Raw genomic sequence first — 22,235 nt, forward strand, 5'->3', positions numbered from 1 at the left:
AATTTTTCTGCGTTGACCTTTAGGTGCCTTCGAGATGGAGAGCTGTTTGAAATAATCATACAGAAAATGGTGGACCGCTGGTCGGGCTCAATAGAAGCAGGTATGGTGCCTGCCTTGTTTTCGCACGCACACAGATTCACATATCGTTGCTGTCCGGAGGAAACCACCTAACTTTATTTTTTAGGGGGTTTTCTTGTTTTGTTTTTGGCATAAATCAATGCTATTGAACACCCTTGTGTGTTGGTTAAAAAAATATTGAACCGGCCCGAACCAGGCCCAGGCTGGCCTAGCAGTCCAGGCACCTAGTCTGCTAATCCAGCCTGACAGCGTGTCGTGGGTTTGACTCCCGATCCCCACGACTTTTGCTGCATGTCACTCCCCATCTCTCTCCCCCCATTTCCTGTCACCACACACACACACACACACACACACACACACACACACACACACACACACACACACACACACACACACACACACGGTAAATAACAAACTGCCTATAACAGCCGAAACAGAACAGTATTTGGCAAGTTGTTTGGCTTTGCTTTTTGTCATGCCAGCTATTCTTGGCCACTCATGGTCAGTTTATGCACATGGCCCAGGCTTCCGAATATCAGTATGGCAAATCTACAGCGATATCCCAGGTTTGTTATACTTCCAAGTAATGGTTGATACTTAGAATGTTTATCTTGGAATGCCTGGTCCATGTACAAATCAAAGACACAGCCCACCTCCAGAATCAGGAACTCCTTGTGACTGGTGTCAACAAAGACAACGTCAGGTGTATTTGGGATGTTAGCAAAGACATTGCATGCACAGCTAAACCAATCTGGTAACACGGACACACACACACACACACACACACACACACACACACACACACACACACATATTGACGCCACTGGACCCTCAAACTGTCTGCTAACTTCTCCCCCTCTCAAGCAGGTAATTGACAATATATAAACAAAGTCACCAACTTTGACGAGGCAGTATTGCATTGTTTAACAAATATATAAGGTTTTCTTAATTTCCTGAAATTTTTATATTTTTAATTTCCTAAAGAATTAACATTTTGGAGTTAGGTGGTTTCTCCCTGACAGCAGAGATAAATTATGTTTGTTCTATTCACCACTCCAAGAAATGGGTTAACGGAGAACAAATCTAGCATACAGTGATGTATGTGACATAGTCGCATAAAGAACTTTATTCTGCATTCACATGGAATCAGGCAAGCCGTAGGCGGCAAACGGCAAAACCTGCTGGACTGCACGGAACGGTAAAAAGATTAAATATTTTAACATTGACGCCGTCTGCCGTTATACCGTCGCCGGTTCTGGCTGCCGTGCCGTTCCGTTTACCATCCTGCTCCCGTCCACTAACATGAAGTCCGGTTTGCCGTCCACCGCTTGCCTGATTCCATGTGAATGCAACATTAACCTTTAATTGATGATGTTTGTGTCCAGGGGTGACAGCCATCAGGCCAGAGGAGCTGGAGTTTCCCAACACTATGACTGACATAGACTATGACACATGGATGCTCAGGTACGGCTGAACATCAGCAATGTGCCTGCAGGCCTAGAAATAGACTCTTGAAATGTAACAAATTTGTGTTTTCTCGTTTCCTTAAGAGGTTTTTTTATATAGATACATTTTAGTGTGTACGTTTTTAAGTCACGTCTCAGAGTCTCTTTTAAATAAAACCCAATATTCGAGACTAACTGAATCGCTAGTTTGAAATCCATCATTCTCCACCATTCTCATTTTCCAATTGTGTTCATATATACTGGTGAAATTGGTCTTGTATTTCATGCTAACATATACTTTTAGAAGAAGTCCGATGCACACCTCAAAGGTTGATGACAGGTGCGTAGGACAAAATGGTGCAAATGTTCAGAAGGGTATCTCTGATAATAAAAGCAAAGAAAGAGATCCCACACACTGTCTGGGACATGCACATTTTTTTTGTCATGCCATGATGTCTGTTCTGATTAAGTCGACTTAACCCATTTCCCGCCTCCATTAATTAATCCCTTTATCGCGTATTGCCATGGTTTAATCGTGCGTAACACTTAAACTTTGAAGAGCCAAATATCCGTAACCGGATGTTACAATGACAAACTGCTGTGTGTGGTGTCATGACCGGTTGTTGTCTCGCTCGGCGGGGGGACCCGACCGCGAGTGTCAGTGCGCCTGCTACAGCCCGTTGAAAACCCTTGTTTTCACCAGAAACGACCCCCTCAATGCCGTTTCTGAGATACAGGCCTTTGAATGCAGGGCTTAGAATTGAAGTGGATGCGCGCGCATCTTCAAAATGGCCGCGGCCACTGTCCCACTTGATGTTGTTGGGTTAGCTATAGTAGCTAACGATGCGATCGGATTAAAACATGGATTAAAGAATACATCGCTGTTAAAACGAGAATTCCGGGTTTGGTGCGGTAGGGTACTAATTTAACCCTACGTTTTCTATGTTTCTGGCGGGCTTCGTGTAAAGACAAGCAACATTTTTTTTTGCAAGTTCCAGACAGTGTGCGGGACCTCTTATTTTTGATTTTATTATCCGAGATCCCCTTCTGAACATGCTAACATATACTGAAATGGTCTTTAAAATGTGTTAAACGTAAACACATTCACTGCCATTGACGAGATATCTCGTCATTTGAAATCCAACGGTCCAATGCCATGGACGAGATATCTCGTCATTTCATTGATTGCGCTCTTCGCCAACGTATGAATGGTTCTAGGTTGCTAGGAGACAGATAAAACTGGAAATTAACCGGAAGTGAAAACTCTGTCTCCATCGGCCTCAATGTAAACAGATTTACAAATTGCGTTTTTCTCTTTTCCCAGATTGCGCCTTTGGTCAAAACAAGCTTTATCAACGGCCCATAACGAAAAGAAATTGCGGTTACAAAATAAAATTTCCCGGTGAAAGAAAATATGATCGCCCATCACTTCACACAGCGCTTGTTTACTTCCGGTTCACATCTCGGGTTCCGTGGGTCTTCAAAATAAGGCTCTTCACAAAAAAAAAGAAGAAAAAAAAAAACCACTGGCAGTGGCCGGAGAATTAATTAATGAATATTTGGCAGTTAATGTGTTTAACCTGTTGGAACAAACACTTTGTAAACTTGGTCCACTGGACAAGAAGCTCAGCCAGATGCCTTCTCCTCTCCTGTCCTCTTCAGTGGCACGGCCATCATGCAGGACGGCAACACCATGCGCAACAACTACGGCTGCGACCTGGACTCGCTGACCACCGGCTCCCGTATCGGCATGATGCGTTCGGCCAGCGGGGACCTCCACTACTACATCAATGGAGTGGACCAGGGGGTCGCTTGCACGGGCCTTCCGCCGGGTAAAGGTCAGTGCAATTTTTATTTAATACTAGATTTGTATTTTTCCTCTTTATATGCTGTTTTAGGGCAGATTCACACTATGGTCCTGCTTGCGCACTCGGGACCACTTGGCAGATGTTGTGGTAGTGTGAATGCTGCGTACCGTCCAAACGTTCCCCGGATCGCATGGAAGTAGTCTCGGGACCGATTGAAGTGTACTCGGATACGAATCGATGTCATATGAAAGCATTGAATACAGTTGAATGAAGTGTACTCGGGTGCGGAAGAATCAAGGCCAATGTGAATCATGGCCAGTGGGGACCAGGCAATCGTATTCGGGAACAGTTTGAATCAAACAGAATCAGTGTGAATCTGCCCTCAATATAGTTGTTTCATTTCATTTTATTTTTCACCTGAAATCGCTTTCTCCCTGATGATCTCTGTCTCTCCCCCTCAGAGGTGTTTGCCGTGATCGACCTGTATGGTCAGTGTGTGCAAGTGTCCATCACCAGCTCCTCTGGTCCACTGGACAACAGCCTCTGCACCAGCAACATCACAGAGAAGAGCTTCCCCATCCACTCACCAGGCATGTGTTTGTGTATTTGTGTGTGTGCATGTGAGCATGTGCATGTGTGACCCTAGGGTTGTCACGATCGTGACATTTAAAGGTACTTTCAGACGCATTGATTAACGCAAATGTTGTCGCCTGGATCAACGACAGGTCTGCTCCAGATCTGCTCATGATGGGTGCGACAACGCAAGCGTAAAAAAACCTCAACAGAATCCAGGTCTGAAACGAGCACACGCACGACAATTTCACGGGACCACGCTCACGGAAATATGCTTGCGTTGTCGCTCCTGGACTTAGTCGTTTACTTGTCATGTTTTGTGTAAAAGTGTCTACGGTATTGACTCTGTGTGTGTGTGTGTGTGTGTGTGTGTGTGTGTGTGTGTGTGTGTGTGTGTGTGTGTGTGTGTGTGTGTGTGTGTGTGTGTGTGTGTGTGTGTGTGTGTGTGTGTGTGTGTGTGTGTGTGTGTGTGTGTGTGTGTGTGTGTGTGTGTGTGTGTGTGTGTGTGTGTGTGTGTGTGTGTGTGTGTGTGTGTGTGCGTGCAGTGGCTGGCGTGGCCCATCGACTCCACAATAAGCATGGTAAAAACGTAGTACTGCTGGGAGACGGCTGCCAAGCTGTCCGAGTAGGAGGCTACGCTCATGGCATCGTCTTCAGTGCAAAGGAGCTCAGAACAGACGAACTGTTTGAGGTGAGAAAGGTGACACTGCACAGCTGCTGCTACCCAGCCTCACAGCAATTCGTAAATATGTACGGAATTGCAATTCCGTAGATACACGCCTAAAAAACTCTAAAATCCGTAGATATGACACTGAAATCCTCCCCATATAGACAATGACGGAGTGGCGCCGTCTCTACCGAACTTGAGCCACGGGAGACACCACCGAGCGGACTCCGAGCGGCTGACTCATATCAGCTCCGTCCGAGTTGTAACCCGATATGGACAGAATATTAAATAATGTCAAACTCATCCACCCCGACCTAGCCACGGTGAACTAGCACTCCTGTACTAGTGATAGCCACGCCTCTGTTGCGGTCAAAATAGAAGTTGTGTAATGTACTGATTTGTACTGGGGGTTTTCTAGGCATGTATGTATGGAATTGCAATTCCGTACATATTTACGTATTTCTGTGAGACGGATGCTGCCCTCTTACTACCAAATGAGTTCCATTGGACAAACAAACAAACAAGCATGTGCGCATTTGTGCGTAAGGTGGCATGGTTTTTAACATATATAATAGCTTAAGAAAATGGTAATTGGCTTCAGGAGAAAATCTGTTTTTGCTCATTAGCTCTTTTTTTCAGCATTTTAATTGTAAAGCTCATGGCGTTTTAGTTGAGATTTGTCCTGTTGTTAAATGTACAATACACAACTTTGTTACCCGTCACACATTTACCCTTCAAACATTTGAATGTAAACCTGTGTGTTCAATGCATCAATCAAAAATCTCCCTAAAGCCTACCGGTAATTTCCACTTCATCATATGGCTGTGTCACTCCCCAAATCTCCTCCCCTTCCCCCTCCCCATCTCCTCCTCCCCTCCTCCCCCTCCCCATCTCCTCCTCCCCTCCTCCCCTTCCCCATCTCCTCCTCCCCTTCCCCCTCCCCGCAGGTGAAGATCGACGAGGCGGACGAGCAGTGGTGCGGCTCGCTCCACATAGGCCTGACCACGCTGGCACCGCCAGAGCTGCCCTCCTGCCCGCTGTCGGGCCTGTCTCCCTCCCTCCCCCAGCTCAGAACCAAGGTCACCTGGCTGCTCTGCGGCTCTGAAGTACGACGCAACGGTCTGCTGCAGCGGCAGAACTACGGCCGCTCATTGGACCGGCTGACGGTAAACAGGCTCTCCCCTAACCACCACCCCCCCCCCCCCTCCCCACCCCTGAGTGCTCCCTGGATCAGGACCAAGTCCATCTTTACTATTATTGCACAAGGAGTGAAGGAGACACTCGAGGAGAGTGCCGATGCAAAAACAAGCACTAATGAGCTAATGCTTGCCATTAGCAGACGATATTAAGGTGTGTGTGTGTGTGTGTGTGTGTGTGTGTGTGTGTGTGTGTGTGTGTAGGTGGGGAACCGTGTGGGGGTGAAGAGGTGCAGTGACGACACCATGCACATCCTCATTGATGGTGAGGATATGGGACCGGCTGCAACTGCTGTGGCCAAGGTACGTACGTGCGCACGGCACACACACAATGGGCTATATTCACACAGAATAACTCTACTACTACTTCCGAGCCACTTCTCTACTTCCTTTACAGGTGTTACCGATGATTCTAATTAAGGCTCTGTTCCATTTAGTGTGCAGTGGTTCTCAAACTTTTTAACTTCATGGAACCCCATAGCTCTGTACAAATGGTACCAAATGGACCCTTACCATTTTGTACACTCTCAGAGTTAAACACCTGTACAGGGCCATTTGGAACCCACTCAAGGACACTTTGAGACCCACTAGTGTAGCAGAGTGTTTCCAGTAAGCCAACACGCACAATAGCAGCACCCTGATTCTGTTTGACCAGAATGGAACAGAGCATTCATTAGTAGTAACACCTGTGAAGGAAGTAGGGAAGGGGCCCACGTTCTTTCCAAAAATGGTGTGTATGCATAGAGCCCATTACATGTACATTAGGGATCCTTGAAGGGGTTCTAGGGGGTCCCTGAGCAAAACGTGTTAATACAGAATCAACATTTTTAGTTTCGTTTTAATCACATTAACCCTATTTTATACATTTATTTAATCCATTAAGACCTGAGGCCGATTCTGCGAATGCCTTCTTAATTGGCAGTTCTCACACTTCAATATAATAAAAAAATCAAAATGAGCAGTACTCACAGTGTCACTTCGTACCGCACAGCGTTGGCGAGCTTGTATATCAGCTATTTTTGAATAGCAAAAATCTAAATTGTTACAGATGCTACAGATGCTTATACAATAAAGGCATCATCTGCACACACAAACCCAGTATAGAGTATTAGAGTGACTCACCAGCATATCCTGTGTGTGTGTGTGTTAGAATGTGTACGCAGTGTTGGACCTGTACGGACGCATCACGGCGGTGTCCATCGTCAGCTCATCGGTGCTGGAGGACGTGGAGAGCATCAAGGCTCCGTCGCTCTCCTCAGAGAGCTGTAGTGAAGGAGAGGAGGACAGCACGCCCCTCAGAGAGGTAGAAAATAAATGTTCAATGTATAATTATAGTTACCGTAGATATAACACCGGGGCAACAGTGACTCAGGTCTCAGGGGTAGAGTGGCCAGATGGGAAAACCGTGAGGTTCCCAGTTCGATCCCGGGCTCCCCCAGAGTAAGCGTTGAAGTGTCCTTGAGCAAGACTCTGAAGTCTGAACCCCTAATTGCTCCCGATGAGCAGGTTGGTGCTTTGCATGGTTTCCTCCGCCATCGGTGTGTGAATGGGTGAATATAATGCACAATCGATGTAAAGCGCTTTAGATAAAAGCGCTATATAAATGCACCATTTACCATTTTATTTACCATTTAACACTCAAAATATAAATATTCATAATGTTTTACGACTAATCAACACATTCTAAAAAAGTGTTTTATGATTACTTATAAAGTCAAGTGTCATAGTTAATAATTGCTGGACATTTTTACAAGGTTCATAATGTATTAGAATTCTTGTTTTTGTAATACATAAGTGTGCGATGCATTATTAGCACTTTTTAATGTAGGCAGAAACATTAAGTAAGAGTGCTTGTAATTATACATTTACGGTATTATAAAAAAAATCTTGTCCAATGCATTATAATCTGATTATAAGTGTGTGTTTTAATGCATTATACAGATAAGCTTCAAAGCAAGTGTTACCATAGTTTCATGTATTTATGGAATTTACCTGTCTTTGAAACCTCTTTCAAATTGTTTTTGCATGCAACGCATCACAGCATAATGCCAGAATTGTCATCAGTGGCAGAACAACATTGTCCACATTTTCTCACTGGCTAAACAAGTCCAAGGCGACTTGTTTGTTTTATGTATTCTATTTACTTATCTTCCCCATCTCAATCTATTCTCGTCCCGTTTTGCACGTACCCATGGATTAAAGTTCTCAGTCACCACGACTGATTTCAATCATTCGCATTTCATGGAAGCCCATGCATGTCTTCTACAAAGCATGTTGCCCACTACAAGCTCACAACACGTCACTCTACGTTGCGCTGTAACGTGTTGTGAACTTGTTTATTAGGTTATTTTCGGTTATTAGTCATTTTAGATAAAATAGAATACATGTAGAAGCATCTTCCACAAACATGAATGAACGGTGTCAAAAATGTAATAAAATCAAGTCATTTCTTCCACTGGTCCGATGGATACAGTATGTGGAACAGCAGCAACACGGGTTTAGATTATGTTTCCAATACCTTTAAAACATCATCGTTTAAACGTTCCAGTCATGATGGCATTAATTTTTTTTGCTTTATTCCGTTGCGTACGTACGTACCTCCTCCCAGGCGGAGAGCGAGCCGTGTGCGGCGCTGGTGTCCACCACCGCCTCCATGGCCTTCCTGGAGAACCACGGCAAGAACATCCAGCTGTCCAACCAGAAGCTGACCGCAGCCAGGGTATCCAGCTACAACCAGGGTCTGCTGGTCACCGCACAGCCCCTGACCCCACAGCAACTGTTCCAGGTATACTGGGGTAGGGTTGGGGGGGCGGGCGGGGAGGGGGCAGGGGGGGTAAGTGTTGATTTTGACAGCAACCCTCTAGGCCAGTGGGTCTCAAACTTTTTCATGTCAAGGACCCCTAGATTGAAACTTATTAGCTCACGGATCCCCATTTGAAAAGTTATGCCATGATGCCATGCAGGGACCCCCATAAGAGAAGACATGCTACGGGCCCCCATTTAATGGCATTTCTATCTCTGGGAGCCCAATTTATATTGTAAAATAAATGTTAATTTTGGTTAAATGTTAATTTCGGAACGGGTCCATTTGGTATCATTTGTACACTCTCTGAGTTACAGTCCCATAAGGGTCCATTCGGTTCCTAACTATAATTTAGCTGGGAACCCCTTGGAACTCCCTCAAGGACCCCACTTTGAGAACCACTGCTCTAGGCATCATGAATGTTGTAACCATTGCACTGAGACTCCCAGTGTGCCATCCATCCATCCACCCATCCGGTCCTGTTTATTACAGGCATCAACTTGTCAGTCAACCCCTCTCTCTCTGTTTGTGTGTGTGTGTGTGTTAGTTTCAGATCGACCGCTTGAACCCGCAGTGGACGTCGTCGCTGTCTCTGGGGGTGATCGGTCACTCCCCCGACCGGCTCAACTTCCCCTCCACGGCATGCTGTCTGAAACGCTCCGCCTGGCTGCTGCAGAGAGACTCTGTCTTCCTCAACTCCCTCAAGGTAACTGTGACTGACGCACGGTGCACGTCGGACACACACACACACACACACACACACACACACACACACACACACACACACACACACACACACACACACACTCACACTCACACTCACACTCACACACACACACACACACACACACAATCTGTCATTCTGTCAGCGGAGGAGCACACACTCGGAATTTGTTATCCTCGTGTATTGATTTAATCTCTGCCTGACTGTGTGTTCTACCTCACTGTTGAATTGAACAACACGATGGTCGCCATGTTGTGAATTCAATTTCAATTATGGTGTCTTTTTTCATCCCTCTGTCTCTAATGTTCCCTCTAATTGCTCTCCCCCCCACCCCTCTGTTAGATCTGTGAGAACTATGGCCCTAACCTGGACACATGTCCAGAAGGCACGGTGCTGGGTCTGTTGGTGGACACCAACAGTTGTCTCCACCTCTATGTGAACGGCATGGACCAGGGAGTGGCCGCTCAGGACATCCCCTCGCCCTGCTACCCCCTCATTGACCTCTACGGACAGTGCGAACAGGTTGGTGCACGCACAGTGCACGCACGCACACAAATGTCTTTCGTTTTTTTGACACGTATTAGGCCGCAGACCCTCATTTGAAAATATATGTCAGCTAGGGACCCCCATAAGAGAAGATGTTTACGGCTCTAGCTGTGATTTTCAACCATTTTCATTTCAAGCACCCTCAGTTTCACATGCATTAGTCTACGGACCACCATTTTAATGCCATTTCTATCTCTGGGAACCCAATTTATATTGTAAAATCAATGTTAATTTAACTCTGAGAGTGTACAAATGGAACAAAATGGACCCTAACGGGTCCATTTGATTCCATTTGTACACTCTCGGAGTTACAGACCCATAAAGGGTCCATTTAGTTCCTACTATCATTTAGCTGGGGACCCCCTGGAACTCCCTCAAGACCCCACTTTGAGAACCACTGATCTAGACTGGTGGTATTGGGAGGGCGCTTATTTATACCTTAAGTCTTTTATTAAACTGATTTAGAAGGCATTTTTTAGAATCGACCTCGGGTCTAAGGGTTATTAGTCATAGGTTTGTTCCCTGAATTGTTTTGGATTAATGTACTTTATCTGTACCCGGAACTTCTTTGTGAAAGTCTGGTTTGTAAATGTAAACGGTGGGAAAGAAGGATGCATTCATTCTTGTTTATCTGTTAACATGTTTGGTAAAAATATATATATATAATAATTAGGGATGTCCCGATTTTTCCGTTCCCGATCCGATTAGTTTTTATAGCTATTTAGCTATATACAGTATCTCATGTTGTCTTTATAGCAGACTCCACACTCTATGTGCACTTACAGTTTGGGCAACTCGAAAGCAAACTCCACATGCCCCTACATTTTATTTATCAGCCATAGGGTCAACCCCTTACCCCTGTGTCGGATCGGTGGTTAGACTGGCATATTCGCCGATACCGATATGAACCGATATGACAAATAAGGGCCGATACCTATACATTTCCGATAACGATACAGTATCGGGTCATCTCTAATAATAATAATAATCTTGCAGGCAATGCATCCTGGATACTGTAGTCTAACTCTATGCACTACTGATACAGTTACTATTCACCTCTTTTAGATTAAAGGTATATTCAGTGATTTCACTTAATTAAAATATCACTTGTTTTTTGTTTTGTTGTGATAATCCTCCCTACTATAGAGTGTGCTGACCATAATAAGGAGTGCTGATTTATGCAAAAAAAAAAAAAATCAAAAATGGAGATAGGTGGTTTCCTCCTGACAGCAACGATATGTGCAACCTAACCCATTATGCCAGTGCTAATGGTGCGGTATGTGATGGCAGGTCACCATAGTCACTAACAACGTGCCGGCTGTTGGTGGCGAGAGTGGTGAGGCCCGCTTCCAGGGTGACATGGAGAAGGCTGACATGGTTGACGGTAAGACACATCCAAACTCTGTGTGTGTGTGTGTGTGTGTGTGTGTGTGTGTGTGTGTGTGAGTGTGTGTGTGGGGGGGGGGGTGTACTGTAAAAAGGTCTCTTTTCCCTTCACCTTTATCCTTTTTAGTATAATAGTATTAGTTTACTATAATTTAATACACAGGTACAGGGTACAACCCTTATTTTGTTGTTGTTGTTAGGTCAATAATAAATTAGTTAGTAGCAGTACTTAAGTGCTCTGCTTGCGTAGCCATGTATGGCCTACTTGTGTGCAAGGCGCAAGTTGGCACCTCGACAGAGTGCATTTCTAGTTTATTATTGGATGCAGCAGACCAGAGCCTTTGCTCGCTGGTGACGTGGTACAGTTGATGCAACAATGATACGTTTCAAAGTTGTTAACAGTGATATATAAACATGAACAATAGATATCTGTGTAGTTTCCAGGCGCAAGCTGCATTTCTCACCTAATTATAGTAAAACCTAGAAATGCACTCTGTAGACTGTAGAGGTAGGTGCCTCTACTAACTAATGTCTATTATAACTGCTGTTCTAAATCCTTTACACCCGTTATTGACCTTATACCAACCTTGAAAGGTACCTTAGTTACATGACCATCAACAGCCAAAATTGGACTACCATTCTTACCCCGACACATACATACATTCATACAGTACATACATACATACATACATACATACATACATGCATACATACATACAAACAAACATAAAATGGCCAACGTAATGACCAACGTAATCAAAAAGGTCAACCAAAGAACAAGATTCCTATACAGGATCTCCTCACTGGTCAACAAAAACACCTTGAAGACCTTAACAGGAGCCCTCGTACAAGGTTTATTCGACTACGCTTGCACCTCCTGGTACCACAGCACCTCTAAGGCCCTTAAAACAAGGCTCCAGACTTCCCAAAACAAACTGGTCAGGCTACTACTTGGCCTCACTACCCGAACCCACCTCACCCCTGCCCACTTTGACAGACTGGAAAGTCTGAATCCCCCACCCACCCCTGTTCCCCCTCACTGTATATGTTTCTTTTCCCCTTTTACCTCCTATGATGATTTCCTTTTGACTATATTGTTGTCTATATTCGTACGTCTCTAAATGTTTTGATGGATTGAAAATGGTGGGCCCTATCGTAAACAAGTGTAATGCTCTATGGTGTCGTCCACTCACAACAGTTTTTGTATTGAGTTCTGCAAACTGTTAATAAACAAAAACAAAACGCGATCACCAAACGTAGAACGCAGAAAATCTACTAAATGTTTTTTGGGTGCAATTGAGCTCAGAAAACTTTAAAAAATGAAGAAAGATTACAAAAACTTTCCCACAATACCTTGAATTAGTATCATCGGTAACACCTGTGAAGGAAGTAGGGAAGCGGCCCAGAAGTGTGTGCATAGAGCCCATTTCCGTGGCTATCCTTGGCTGAGCACGCAAATACCGAGCGGCGCCAGATTACTTGTGTACCCTACCAGCAGGCCGTGTCTTTATTAGACCCCACGTTTGTTATGTATGTTCTGATTTGTAGTTGAAGCGGAGGTTTCTGTTTTTTTAGCGAGGCACCTTGTTAAAGTCTAAAGCAGAGGTTCCCAACCACTGGTATGAGTATTGGTGCTGGTACACAGGACATGTCCCACTGGTACGCGAGAAGAGAATACCAAGTTTTGAATCATGAATCTATAACCGTGCCTCACCAGGATTTTCAGCGGTGAAAAGTTGTGGTTTATAAACGGCTTTGAGTCTGTTACTTCCGTGTTGCATATCATCACTGTGGTATCATTTAGGTCAACAAGGACTCACGCAAGGTACGTCCATGTTCGAGTTGTTCATTACTCTGCCGGGCCTTCTGGAAGCTTAAATAGCTCTGGGGAGAAACGAATGAAGAGTATGGCGAGGAAGGCTCCTTGCAGCAATCCCATCAACACATCGGTCAAGCTGCTTCTGTTGTCAAACACGCGTGTGTATCCAACCCATACAGCGATCAGTAACAGGTTGAACTGGATGGTGGGTCTGAGCAGACGCATCCACACCCTGCCCTGCATGCGAGCCTCAAAATAAAATGCCATGAAGACCATGTAGTACATAACGTGTGAGGCGTGAAAGGAGTAGAACGATAACCTCAAGTCTGTTTTATGTTTAGGACTTAGTGACCAACAGTCAGGAAATTCCGGGAAAAGTCCCTTCTCGCAATTAGCATCCAGGTCTTTCAGGAGGTCACACTGGGCAAAGTAGTCTGGACGCAAATGGCCTGTGAAGAACTTGGCCAGGTAAGTCAGCGAACTGTTGGTGAAGGATCCTAACATGAAGATGGTTGCTATCTTGTAGAATGACTGGTTGAAATGGGACCAGTTGGTGAACAGCTCTCCTATTCCGAATACTGCAGCGGGGAGTACATTGATGGCTATCCATGCTTTGTTGCCTATGGTGCCCTTTCGCATAGGCTTTTGGATGCTTCTGTCAGTACAGTCGACTCTCCTGTGGTAAGGTTGACTACTAAGGAGGAGGAATACTGGCAGGAACGCAAGGGAGAGACAAAGAATATCAACTACACACCACATCATCCACTTTGTGCATCGTGCCATAGTTAATTTGTTGCTGGGTCACAGCTTAATGAAAAAGGGGGACTGGACAGGAATAACGCAGTTGAAGGAAGCCAGTTGGATAATTGGTTATTGGTGTTCAATCATTTAGTCAGAGATTGTCTTTCCCGGTGATTCAGTGATTTCAGGAACTATAGCGGTGGTTCTAGATATAGTTTAGCGTAGTATTAGACAATAATAATACTGAAATACCAATAATCCCCATGAGTGACTGGGACCGTCCGTGCTTGCCGTCTTTACTGTCCAGTTGAGTTGCTCCTGTCATCATGATGAGGTCGCCATGACCAGATCAATCATGTCCAAATATGCATGAGTAAAGGCACAGGACCGAAATAGATAAAACAGCTTCATTGTTAATGGGAATTTATACTTTGTGTAGGACAAAAATCGCCGATTTTCTCCTCTACATATGATGTAAATTCTCCATTAATTGTCAATGGCATTTAATGTTTGTTAGGACAAAACTACCGATTTGCTCAGACACATATAATGTAAATTCTCCATTCATTGTTAATGGGAATTTAACCAAAATACCGATTTGCTTGTCAACATATGATGTAAATTCTCCATTCATTGTTAATTGTTCTCCGTTTAATCAATTAGTAACGCCCAGAACTCAGGACGGATATTGATAAAAGGACGGAGATTTATTGATATCAAAACCGATCACATCGATCCACAGGCTGGGAGCGTCTGTTGCGCAACATTCAATGTTATTTTTCGGTGGGACGTCATCGAAAATGTTCCCTCCCATTTTAGCCGAAAATCTTAAAACGTGAACGGCGTACGTACACACACAGAGACTTAATGCATTTATAGTTCGATGAGATGAAAATGATATAACATTATGTTGTGATATAATCATATAGCAGCGGGTAGGCTACTTGGTGGCCAGTGTTGGAAATGCATGCCCCACCCAGATATGTCTGTGTCCCTTCCCTTTTATCCCCATATATGGAGTTCTTTGTCAGGCATGCCCAAATATGGAGTCTATGCAGACGTCAGAATGATGTCAGAACAGGCCAGCTCCATATAGACACTGGGAAAGGGCCCTGGGCAGAGACCATTTGTGGCGGTTCTGGACAACCGTGGGTGTGACCCACTCGACACCGGGCACTGCACTCCCTGTGGGGCTGTAGAACAGTTGTATACACACACACACACACAGAGACTTGGTGCATTTATAGATAATGCGCAACGTACCCCCGCTCCCCCACCCCTCAACCATACCGGTCCGCAAACATTTTATGAACTGTAAGCCGGTCCGTGGTCATAGAAAGGTGGGGAAGCTCTGGTCTAAAGGACCCTTATTTCCAAAGTTTAGCGGTACTTCAGTGTTTGACCATGCTTTGATTGTACGCCATCCAGGGATCAAAGAGAGTGTGTGCTGGACGCCCCCTCCAGAGATCAACCCCAACAAGACCTGCGAGTACCAGGCGTTGTGTTCACGCTTCATGGACCTGCTGACGTTACCAGGTAAGGTAGACTGGACCACCAGGGGTCCTTGAGGGGGTTCCAAAGGGTCCCCAGCTAATTGATGGAGAGTTGGTAACCAAGTGGACCCTTATTTGATCTGTAACTCTTCAGAGCGTAAAATGAAGTATGGGTCCATTTGGTTTAACTTTACGCTCAAGAGTTAAATTATTGTTATACATCTGCATTACTCAATTTACCAGAAGTCTACGCAATAAGAGAATGTAGAATAATTGTTATTCTGATCGTTTGCCTGTTATGTCTCCTATGGTACCAACATTACAGCATGGAAATGTGGACATATTCTTTAGTTTTGGGTCTGCAAGGCTAAAATATAATCGTGGTCCGTGGCTCAAATGCAGAATAAATAATGGACCTTGACATGAAAAGGGTTGAAAACCACTGATTTAGACAAATCACATCCAAGCTGTGTCGTTCATCAAAGGCCTTCTGCCCGGTGTTGATTTTCGTTTTAGTCGTGGTCTTTGAACAGTTTGACTCCATAAAACGCGTAACCCGCATTTTAATCAAATATTCTACACTGCCGAGATTGTTTTATTACCTTTAGAGCATACGCTGAATTATTTGGGCTTTTGATCCGTGAAAATCCAGCGAAAAAAGGTTCCTCCGTTTGTTATGAACGATCGCACCACCCGCCATCTTGGTGCGCTGCAAGACCGCCCCACAAGACCCTCCTCCATGAGGCGTTGTACGGCTTAGAGTATTATATGAATAGAGACAGCACCGGATTCCTCCTCCCATCCACTTGCATTAAGTTGCTCAAAAGCGCATGAGGCGATTTCACTCCTCCTTCCGTGTAGGAACAGAGTGCATTCTGGGATGGATTTGCCCCAAACACATGAACGCGCTGACTTGTATCTATCAATAAAGGCAAAAAAAAGCCAAAAAAAATCTTAAAAAAAAATAATTGGCAGGCCTTGATGGCGTCATAATGCCTGGTTTTACATTTGGTTGCACTCTGAAAATAGCCGATCTACAAGCTCACAATGCACCTTCCTGCGACGCATTGTGAGCTTGTAGATCGGCTATTTTCAGAGCGCAAAACATAAAATTACTTGTCTTTTTAGTTCTACTGGATCTCTTCTGGATTCACTCCTCCCAAACATTTTAGTCTAGTTTTTATTTTTGACTCAATTGATCATTGTACAAAGAAAACTAATCGTCATTGTTTTAGTCGACAAAATCAACACTGCTTCTGCCTTTTTTGTGTGTTTCTAATCTCCTTTAGCGTTCGGTTAACGGTATTTTCACAAGCTAATTTTCTTCTCCTCCTTTTCTCTCCCTTCCAGATGGTTATTTCAATGAGGATGCTAAGTACAACCTGTGCTACTGTGAGTCTTGCCACAAGTTGCGGGGTGACGAGGCCTACTACAAGAGAGGAGAGCCGCCCCGCGACTATGCCTTGCCCTTCGGATGGTGCCGCTTTGCCCTCAGGTCAGGGCTTAACCCATTCTGACCTGAGATCAGATTCTAAAAATGTCTTCTACATCCTGACAGTTTTCTGAAAAAGCTACTGTATGTTTCTATGTCAGTCGTTCTTCGATTTTTCAAAAATAGCAGACCTACAAGCTCGTAGCGCGCCGCTCGGTGGCGCGCTATGAGCTTGTAGATCTGCTATTTTTCAATAGCTAAAGCATATCATAATGCTAACGCCAAAATTGGTTCCCGTATAGAATGGGAATGATTCCAGTCATTTGGATTCCATAGAACCCAGCATGTCTTCTGTGAAAGCATGTCGTACACCGAGAATAGCCGATCTACAAGCTCACAGCACGTCGCAGCGTGTTGTGATCTTGTAGATCCGATATTTTGGCCATTGGTTATTTTAATTTGAAAGAATTTAAAATGGTCTAAAACCAGCAATAGAATACACGTTTAGAGGCATCTTCCATTAACATGAATGGTCTCGAAAATGTCATTAAAAGCAAAGGTTAATGCTTCAACCTGTGATTTCTTCACCTGGTTGGTTGTATGTAGAACAGCAGCCAACACAGGTTTAGAATGATAATACCTAAACATCATCCTTACATTTTTAGTCATGAGATAAAACGTTGCTTTATTCCATGCATTGTCAGTGCATACAACATCATGTACTTAACGTGCGTCATACTCTGTCTGTGCAGGATCAAGGCCCACTGTGAGGTCTCTAATGCATTGAAGAAGTGGCACATAGCCTACCATGGCACCAGTGTAGGAGCCCTGCGACGGACTCTGGACCACAGTCAACTATTGTCTGGTAGGCTACATACTCTGGTTGGTTAGTTTAGTGGTTCTCGACCTTTTCAAGCCTCGACCCCCCCCCCCCCCCCCCCCCCAAATAATCATATTGGTTTGTCCCCAGTTCAAACACCCTGACAAGCACTTGTTGTTTAACTCAGTTCCACAAATAAATATTGTGAAAATAGCAGATCTACGAGTGTGCAACGCGAGCTTGTAGATCGGTTCTTTTAATTTGTTTAGCTATTTTTCTATCAAAATCATGTTCCCTTCAGCCGGGGCACCTGATGGAGGGGAAATTAACTGGTTGGAATAACGTGTTACTTCCACGCGCTTCCAAACGGGGAAATTCCCCTCTGTCAGGTGAAAAGAAGCGGCTTGGACTAGAAGGAAGCATGAGGTCAGTCTGTTGCTCTCCCCAGGTTGGCAGAGGAAGTGCAGCGCACAGGATTACATTAGATAATTGACACTGGGTGAAAAAAATGGGTTGCAAAATTGTGGGATAAAAAAAATATATATAAAAAACAAAACAATTATGTAATCTTTAAAAAAGTTTTTTTTTTTCTGTGATTAATTTATTTTCCATCGTACAATGACGTTCCGCGTTGACAATAGCAGATCTACAGGCTCACAATGCGTGCCACAAGCTCAATCCATGTTCAGCATTCCGATCGATGCTTCAAATGGCTGAAAGGAACTCACGTGTGATGTTGTAATGTTTGTGTTGGTGCAGGCACGTCGTCAGTCTTCTCGGTGTCTCCAGTGAAGACAGAAGGGCCAAACGGATACAGTGAGCCAGAGGAGAACAGTGCTCCTGACAGGGAGGTCCCCAGGGTGCAGCTTTCTCCCACCATGCGCTACTCTGGCCTGGAGATCTTTGCCCCCAAAGTGCAGTACGTCATCATTTTTTGAGGGGAGCTAGCAATGCATGGCTTTCCAAAATTACGTCATAGGTCGGCCAAGTCTATGGACTTTTTTTGGGTTTATAGCCTAATTATAAATTCCCCGTCGCCGGGCCAAGTCTGGTCTTTAATGTTTGTTTAGGGAAGTAAATGACAACGTAAGACGTCATGTTCTGGCTGATATAAATACTAAAATAGTGCCCTCGCTGCACCTCTTACTTCACACAAAGTGTATTTTTTGCAGCTATATCCAGCTTTTAGTGTATGTTCACAAACTTTGTCCTACACAAATTAAATTCCCATTGACAATGAATGGAAAACTTCACGTCATAGTGTCTGAGCAAATAGACTGTCTATTTTATGTCATGATAAGAGCACCCCTCACTTCACACGGGTGTGATTTTTATTATCGTTATAAAAACCTGTTGCCCTAATATTTATATTTTATCGTACGATTGTGTTGCGCACCAAAATGAGATGATCCACAAGCTCACAATGCGTTGCATCCGCGACCCATTGTGAGCTTGTACTGTACAGTATATTGGCTATTTTCGGTGCACGACACTATCCTACGATGGGGCATAAACACTTGCTTCTCGGCTCTCTTCTTCATCTCTTCGAATATGAATTTTGACCGTTATTGTTCTCCGTTCTTAGATTTCAGGACCCTCGCTCTCACCGTCGCCACCAAGCTCAGGTGGGATTCCAGGTGTGTGTTCGGCCAGGATCCTACAAGGTGGGACCCCAGTCGCTGGGTCCCAGCGAGTCCTTGGATCCCCGCTTCAGCAACACAGAGATCGAGTGGATCACCAAGGAGCAAGGCGGAACGCTTCTCTATGGACTGCTTGTCCGGGTAGAGTGAGAGAGGAGACGCGAGAGGAAGGGGGGGAAGGAGTCAAAGAATGAGAAGATCCTCAGGTACGCAGCCCTGTGGTACACCTTCTACTGTTAAATCGACAACCAAAATCCAACCCCCTGCCTTGAGCTAAAGACTCTTCTGGAATTTCGTGTCCTGCTGTGGATTGTTGACAATTGAGCTTTTTCTTTTTTAAGTTTTGGTTCTTTGCTCCTGGACATTTTTAATGGGTGGGGGACTATGAAGGTTTCCGAGAAGAACAGACACTGCCTGCACTTTATGTTTCGGACACTCGTGGGCAATTTTTAAAGCAACTTACCATCTTGACGATTGTTAAATTTGTGGCGTTTATTATTTTCTTTGTTCGCACCTTTTTTAGTATTTTCCCGTTCGTCTCAAACCTTTTGTTCTACCCTACCACAATCCGTTAAGCAGCTTTTTCTTCCCCACTTGCACTTATTTATACACCCATCATCTATTCTCGATCTGTCCCTTTATTTTTGGAACAACTGCTCTTGATACTTCACGGACAACCTGGTCCAGAACACGTGTTCCAACTCTTGCGGACCATAGCCTGTGAAAGCCCAACAACCTTCATCTGCCATTCTGCGCTCGCTCAAGGACCGTCAGATTTATTAAACACCGAAACATAGGGCAAAGAGAAATTGTGAAAAAGAGCGGCAACTGTTCAAACAACAATTGGACAACGGACAATTGGTTGGAATTTGAGAACTCTGAAGAGAATAGCGAAGAGAGTCCTTTGGCTTTCTGGAATAGTTGTGTGGAATTACACAACTGGAGGAAAACGACAAATGTTTACACGTATAACTTGTGTGTTCGTCTTCTCTGCTTGTCATCTCCTGCATCCTGTTTGTCCTGTTGGTATTCTGTTTTCTGACCCCCCCTTCCTCTCAGTGGAACACCCCTGGCTTGCACTGTGGAAAGACTGGCACGTTACGGTGGTTTTGTTTCACAAAATAATGTGGGTTACCACATCACCCACCCCACCCTCGACTTTACCCCTCGTTTACATTTCTTCCCTTCATAATTCATATCCTCGCTCTGATCCATCCATCTTGTGATGTCTGACTTTGTTTACCAGGAAGGGCTTCCAGAGTCAGACTCATTACCGCGTTGCAGGAACGCTCGCTGAGCAGTCAGTCCCTCATCGGGAAATCCGAGTGCTCCTCCGATAGCAAGAGTCAAGGTCCTAATGCCGATGTTTACATTGTGAATGTGATTTCATTAGGGCTTTGCAGTTTGTTTTGTGGACTGTTTCGCTCATTCGCTAACTCCCGTTCATTCACAAAGATTTACACACGTACCAAACCCCGATTTATCCAAACATATTCACCCAACGACTGATTGTATGTCAACCGCTTTCCAAAGCATATCTACTTAGCCATTCTGTTATATGTTGCCAATTAGATATTAGACTTGTTTTTTCCATTACTACATACCGTACATTATGTAAGATCCCCTCATGTTTTCCAAGTCACTGATATGACAGATTGAACAAAGGAAGTTGTGAGTTCTCGGACAGTTTTCAGTTTTAATAAACTGAAAATCATTGGGGTTGGATAGAGGAATCTTGCAACGTCCAATCAAAATGTGAAAATGTATGGGTTATTTATGGCCCAGTGCTGCTTTGTACAAGATTTAATTTGTATTATTTTATTTTTCTTTAATTTTCTGTATGTTGCGTTGTACAGGCTGTTACTTAACATTAAAATCATATCTTCCTCATTTGTTAAAAAAACAATAATAAACCGACAAAGACAGTATGCACATACGAAAGTTCCGTTTGACAACTTTCATTGTGTTTCTGCATGTTTCAACAACCAAAAAAACAGACATGACTTGAGAATGTGCTTCTCAGAGCCAGGCCAGGTAGCCCATTGTTGCCCAGCAAAGCTTTGCAAAACTGGCCTCTAGGGAGTGTGCGTGCACCGCTTCACACCGATTGGTCCAACGGTGGGCCAAACCTTTGAGGGGTGCAAAGTTCTCAGAAATCGTACGGCAAACTTTGGAAGCCAATCTTAGCCAATAATAGAATATGAAAAAAATCAGACGCGTCTTGATTACATGACCATTAGAGATAATGTGCGGGTCGGGTAGCTCAGTCGGTAGATCTCTCGCCTTTGGACCAAAAGTTCATGGTTTCGATCCCGGGGACCGCTAACTCAGCGCATTAGTAGCACGGTTTGGGTGCGGCAAGTCGTGTGGTTAAAGGGACACTTGACCCTTTTTGCAAAGAAATATATGTTAATGACATTTAGAAGATTTGGAACACTTTCTTGGGGGTCTTTGTGTGTAATATGTGGTTTTAGATATTTAAAGTTTTAGCTGTAAGGCCATTAGCCCAGTGTCTCTGATATCATGGACACTGGGCTCGCTTCCTTCCTGGACTACAATTCCCATAATGCTTTGGTGCACTGCTCCTCGTTGTGGATAGGGGGAGGGCTGTCTTACTGACTGTAGTCCAGGAAGGAAGTGAGCCCAGTGTCCATGACATCAGAGACACTGGGCTCACTGCTAAAATCAAAAATATCTAAAACCACATATTACACACATAAAGACCCCCAGGAAAGTGTTCTAAATCTGCTAAATGTCATTAACATGTATTTTTTACAGTGTCCCTTTAAGTACTGGGAGCTGATGGTACAGTAGGTCCATCTCCCAGGAGTCTAGCGCAGTAACGGGGACAGATTTCCTGTGTGTTACCGGCCGATACCGACAATTAGCCACTCCCGACATACTGGAGATAATGTGTATACCGATTTGTGTGTTGGACAAAATTTGTAGTAGCAATATATATTTTTTCTTTTTTTGCCTCTGGTGGTGCTATAACATGCTGATGTGAAAAATATTTCAGGTTCTTCATTGACCTCCTGGGAGTATGCGCGCAGTTTCACGCCCA

The 22,235-nt window shown here is 44.3% G+C and overlaps 1 protein-coding gene across 3 annotated transcripts in view; it reads left to right on the forward strand.

Annotated features, from left to right (window-relative positions):
* neurl4 (neuralized E3 ubiquitin protein ligase 4) overlaps positions 1 to 21,098 on the forward strand; it is a 33,604-nt gene extending 12,506 nt beyond the window's left edge. The window contains exons 13-30 of one of the 3 annotated variants that reach the window (XM_080791742.1): positions 24 to 100; positions 1,464 to 1,542; positions 1,828 to 1,863; positions 3,186 to 3,361; positions 3,793 to 3,921; positions 4,450 to 4,595; positions 5,519 to 5,737; positions 5,972 to 6,070; positions 6,918 to 7,070; positions 8,376 to 8,552; positions 9,118 to 9,276; positions 9,637 to 9,816; positions 11,131 to 11,224; positions 15,215 to 15,322; positions 16,630 to 16,774; positions 17,464 to 17,576; positions 18,291 to 18,450; positions 19,117 to 21,098. In XM_080791742.1, coding sequence (XP_080647868.1) covers positions 24 to 100; positions 1,464 to 1,542; positions 1,828 to 1,863; positions 3,186 to 3,361; positions 3,793 to 3,921; positions 4,450 to 4,595; positions 5,519 to 5,737; positions 5,972 to 6,070; positions 6,918 to 7,070; positions 8,376 to 8,552; positions 9,118 to 9,276; positions 9,637 to 9,816; positions 11,131 to 11,224; positions 15,215 to 15,322; positions 16,630 to 16,774; positions 17,464 to 17,576; positions 18,291 to 18,450; positions 19,117 to 19,321 — 2,455 coding nt within the window. In that variant the 3' untranslated portion in view covers positions 19,322 to 21,098. The remainder of the gene's footprint in view (positions 1 to 23; positions 101 to 1,463; positions 1,543 to 1,827; positions 1,864 to 3,185; positions 3,362 to 3,792; positions 3,922 to 4,449; positions 4,596 to 5,518; positions 5,738 to 5,971; positions 6,071 to 6,917; positions 7,071 to 8,375; positions 8,553 to 9,117; positions 9,277 to 9,636; positions 9,817 to 11,130; positions 11,225 to 15,214; positions 15,323 to 16,629; positions 16,775 to 17,463; positions 17,577 to 18,290; positions 18,451 to 19,116) is intronic. The other 2 variants (XM_080791743.1, XM_080791744.1) reach the window with 2 other exon arrangements.
* The last annotated feature ends 1,137 nt before the right edge of the window (positions 21,099 to 22,235 follow it).

Source organism: Protomyctophum bolini (assembly GCF_963924005.1).
Source record: "Protomyctophum bolini genome assembly, chromosome: 20".
Taxonomy (NCBI): domain Eukaryota; kingdom Metazoa; phylum Chordata; class Actinopteri; order Myctophiformes; family Myctophidae; genus Protomyctophum; species Protomyctophum bolini.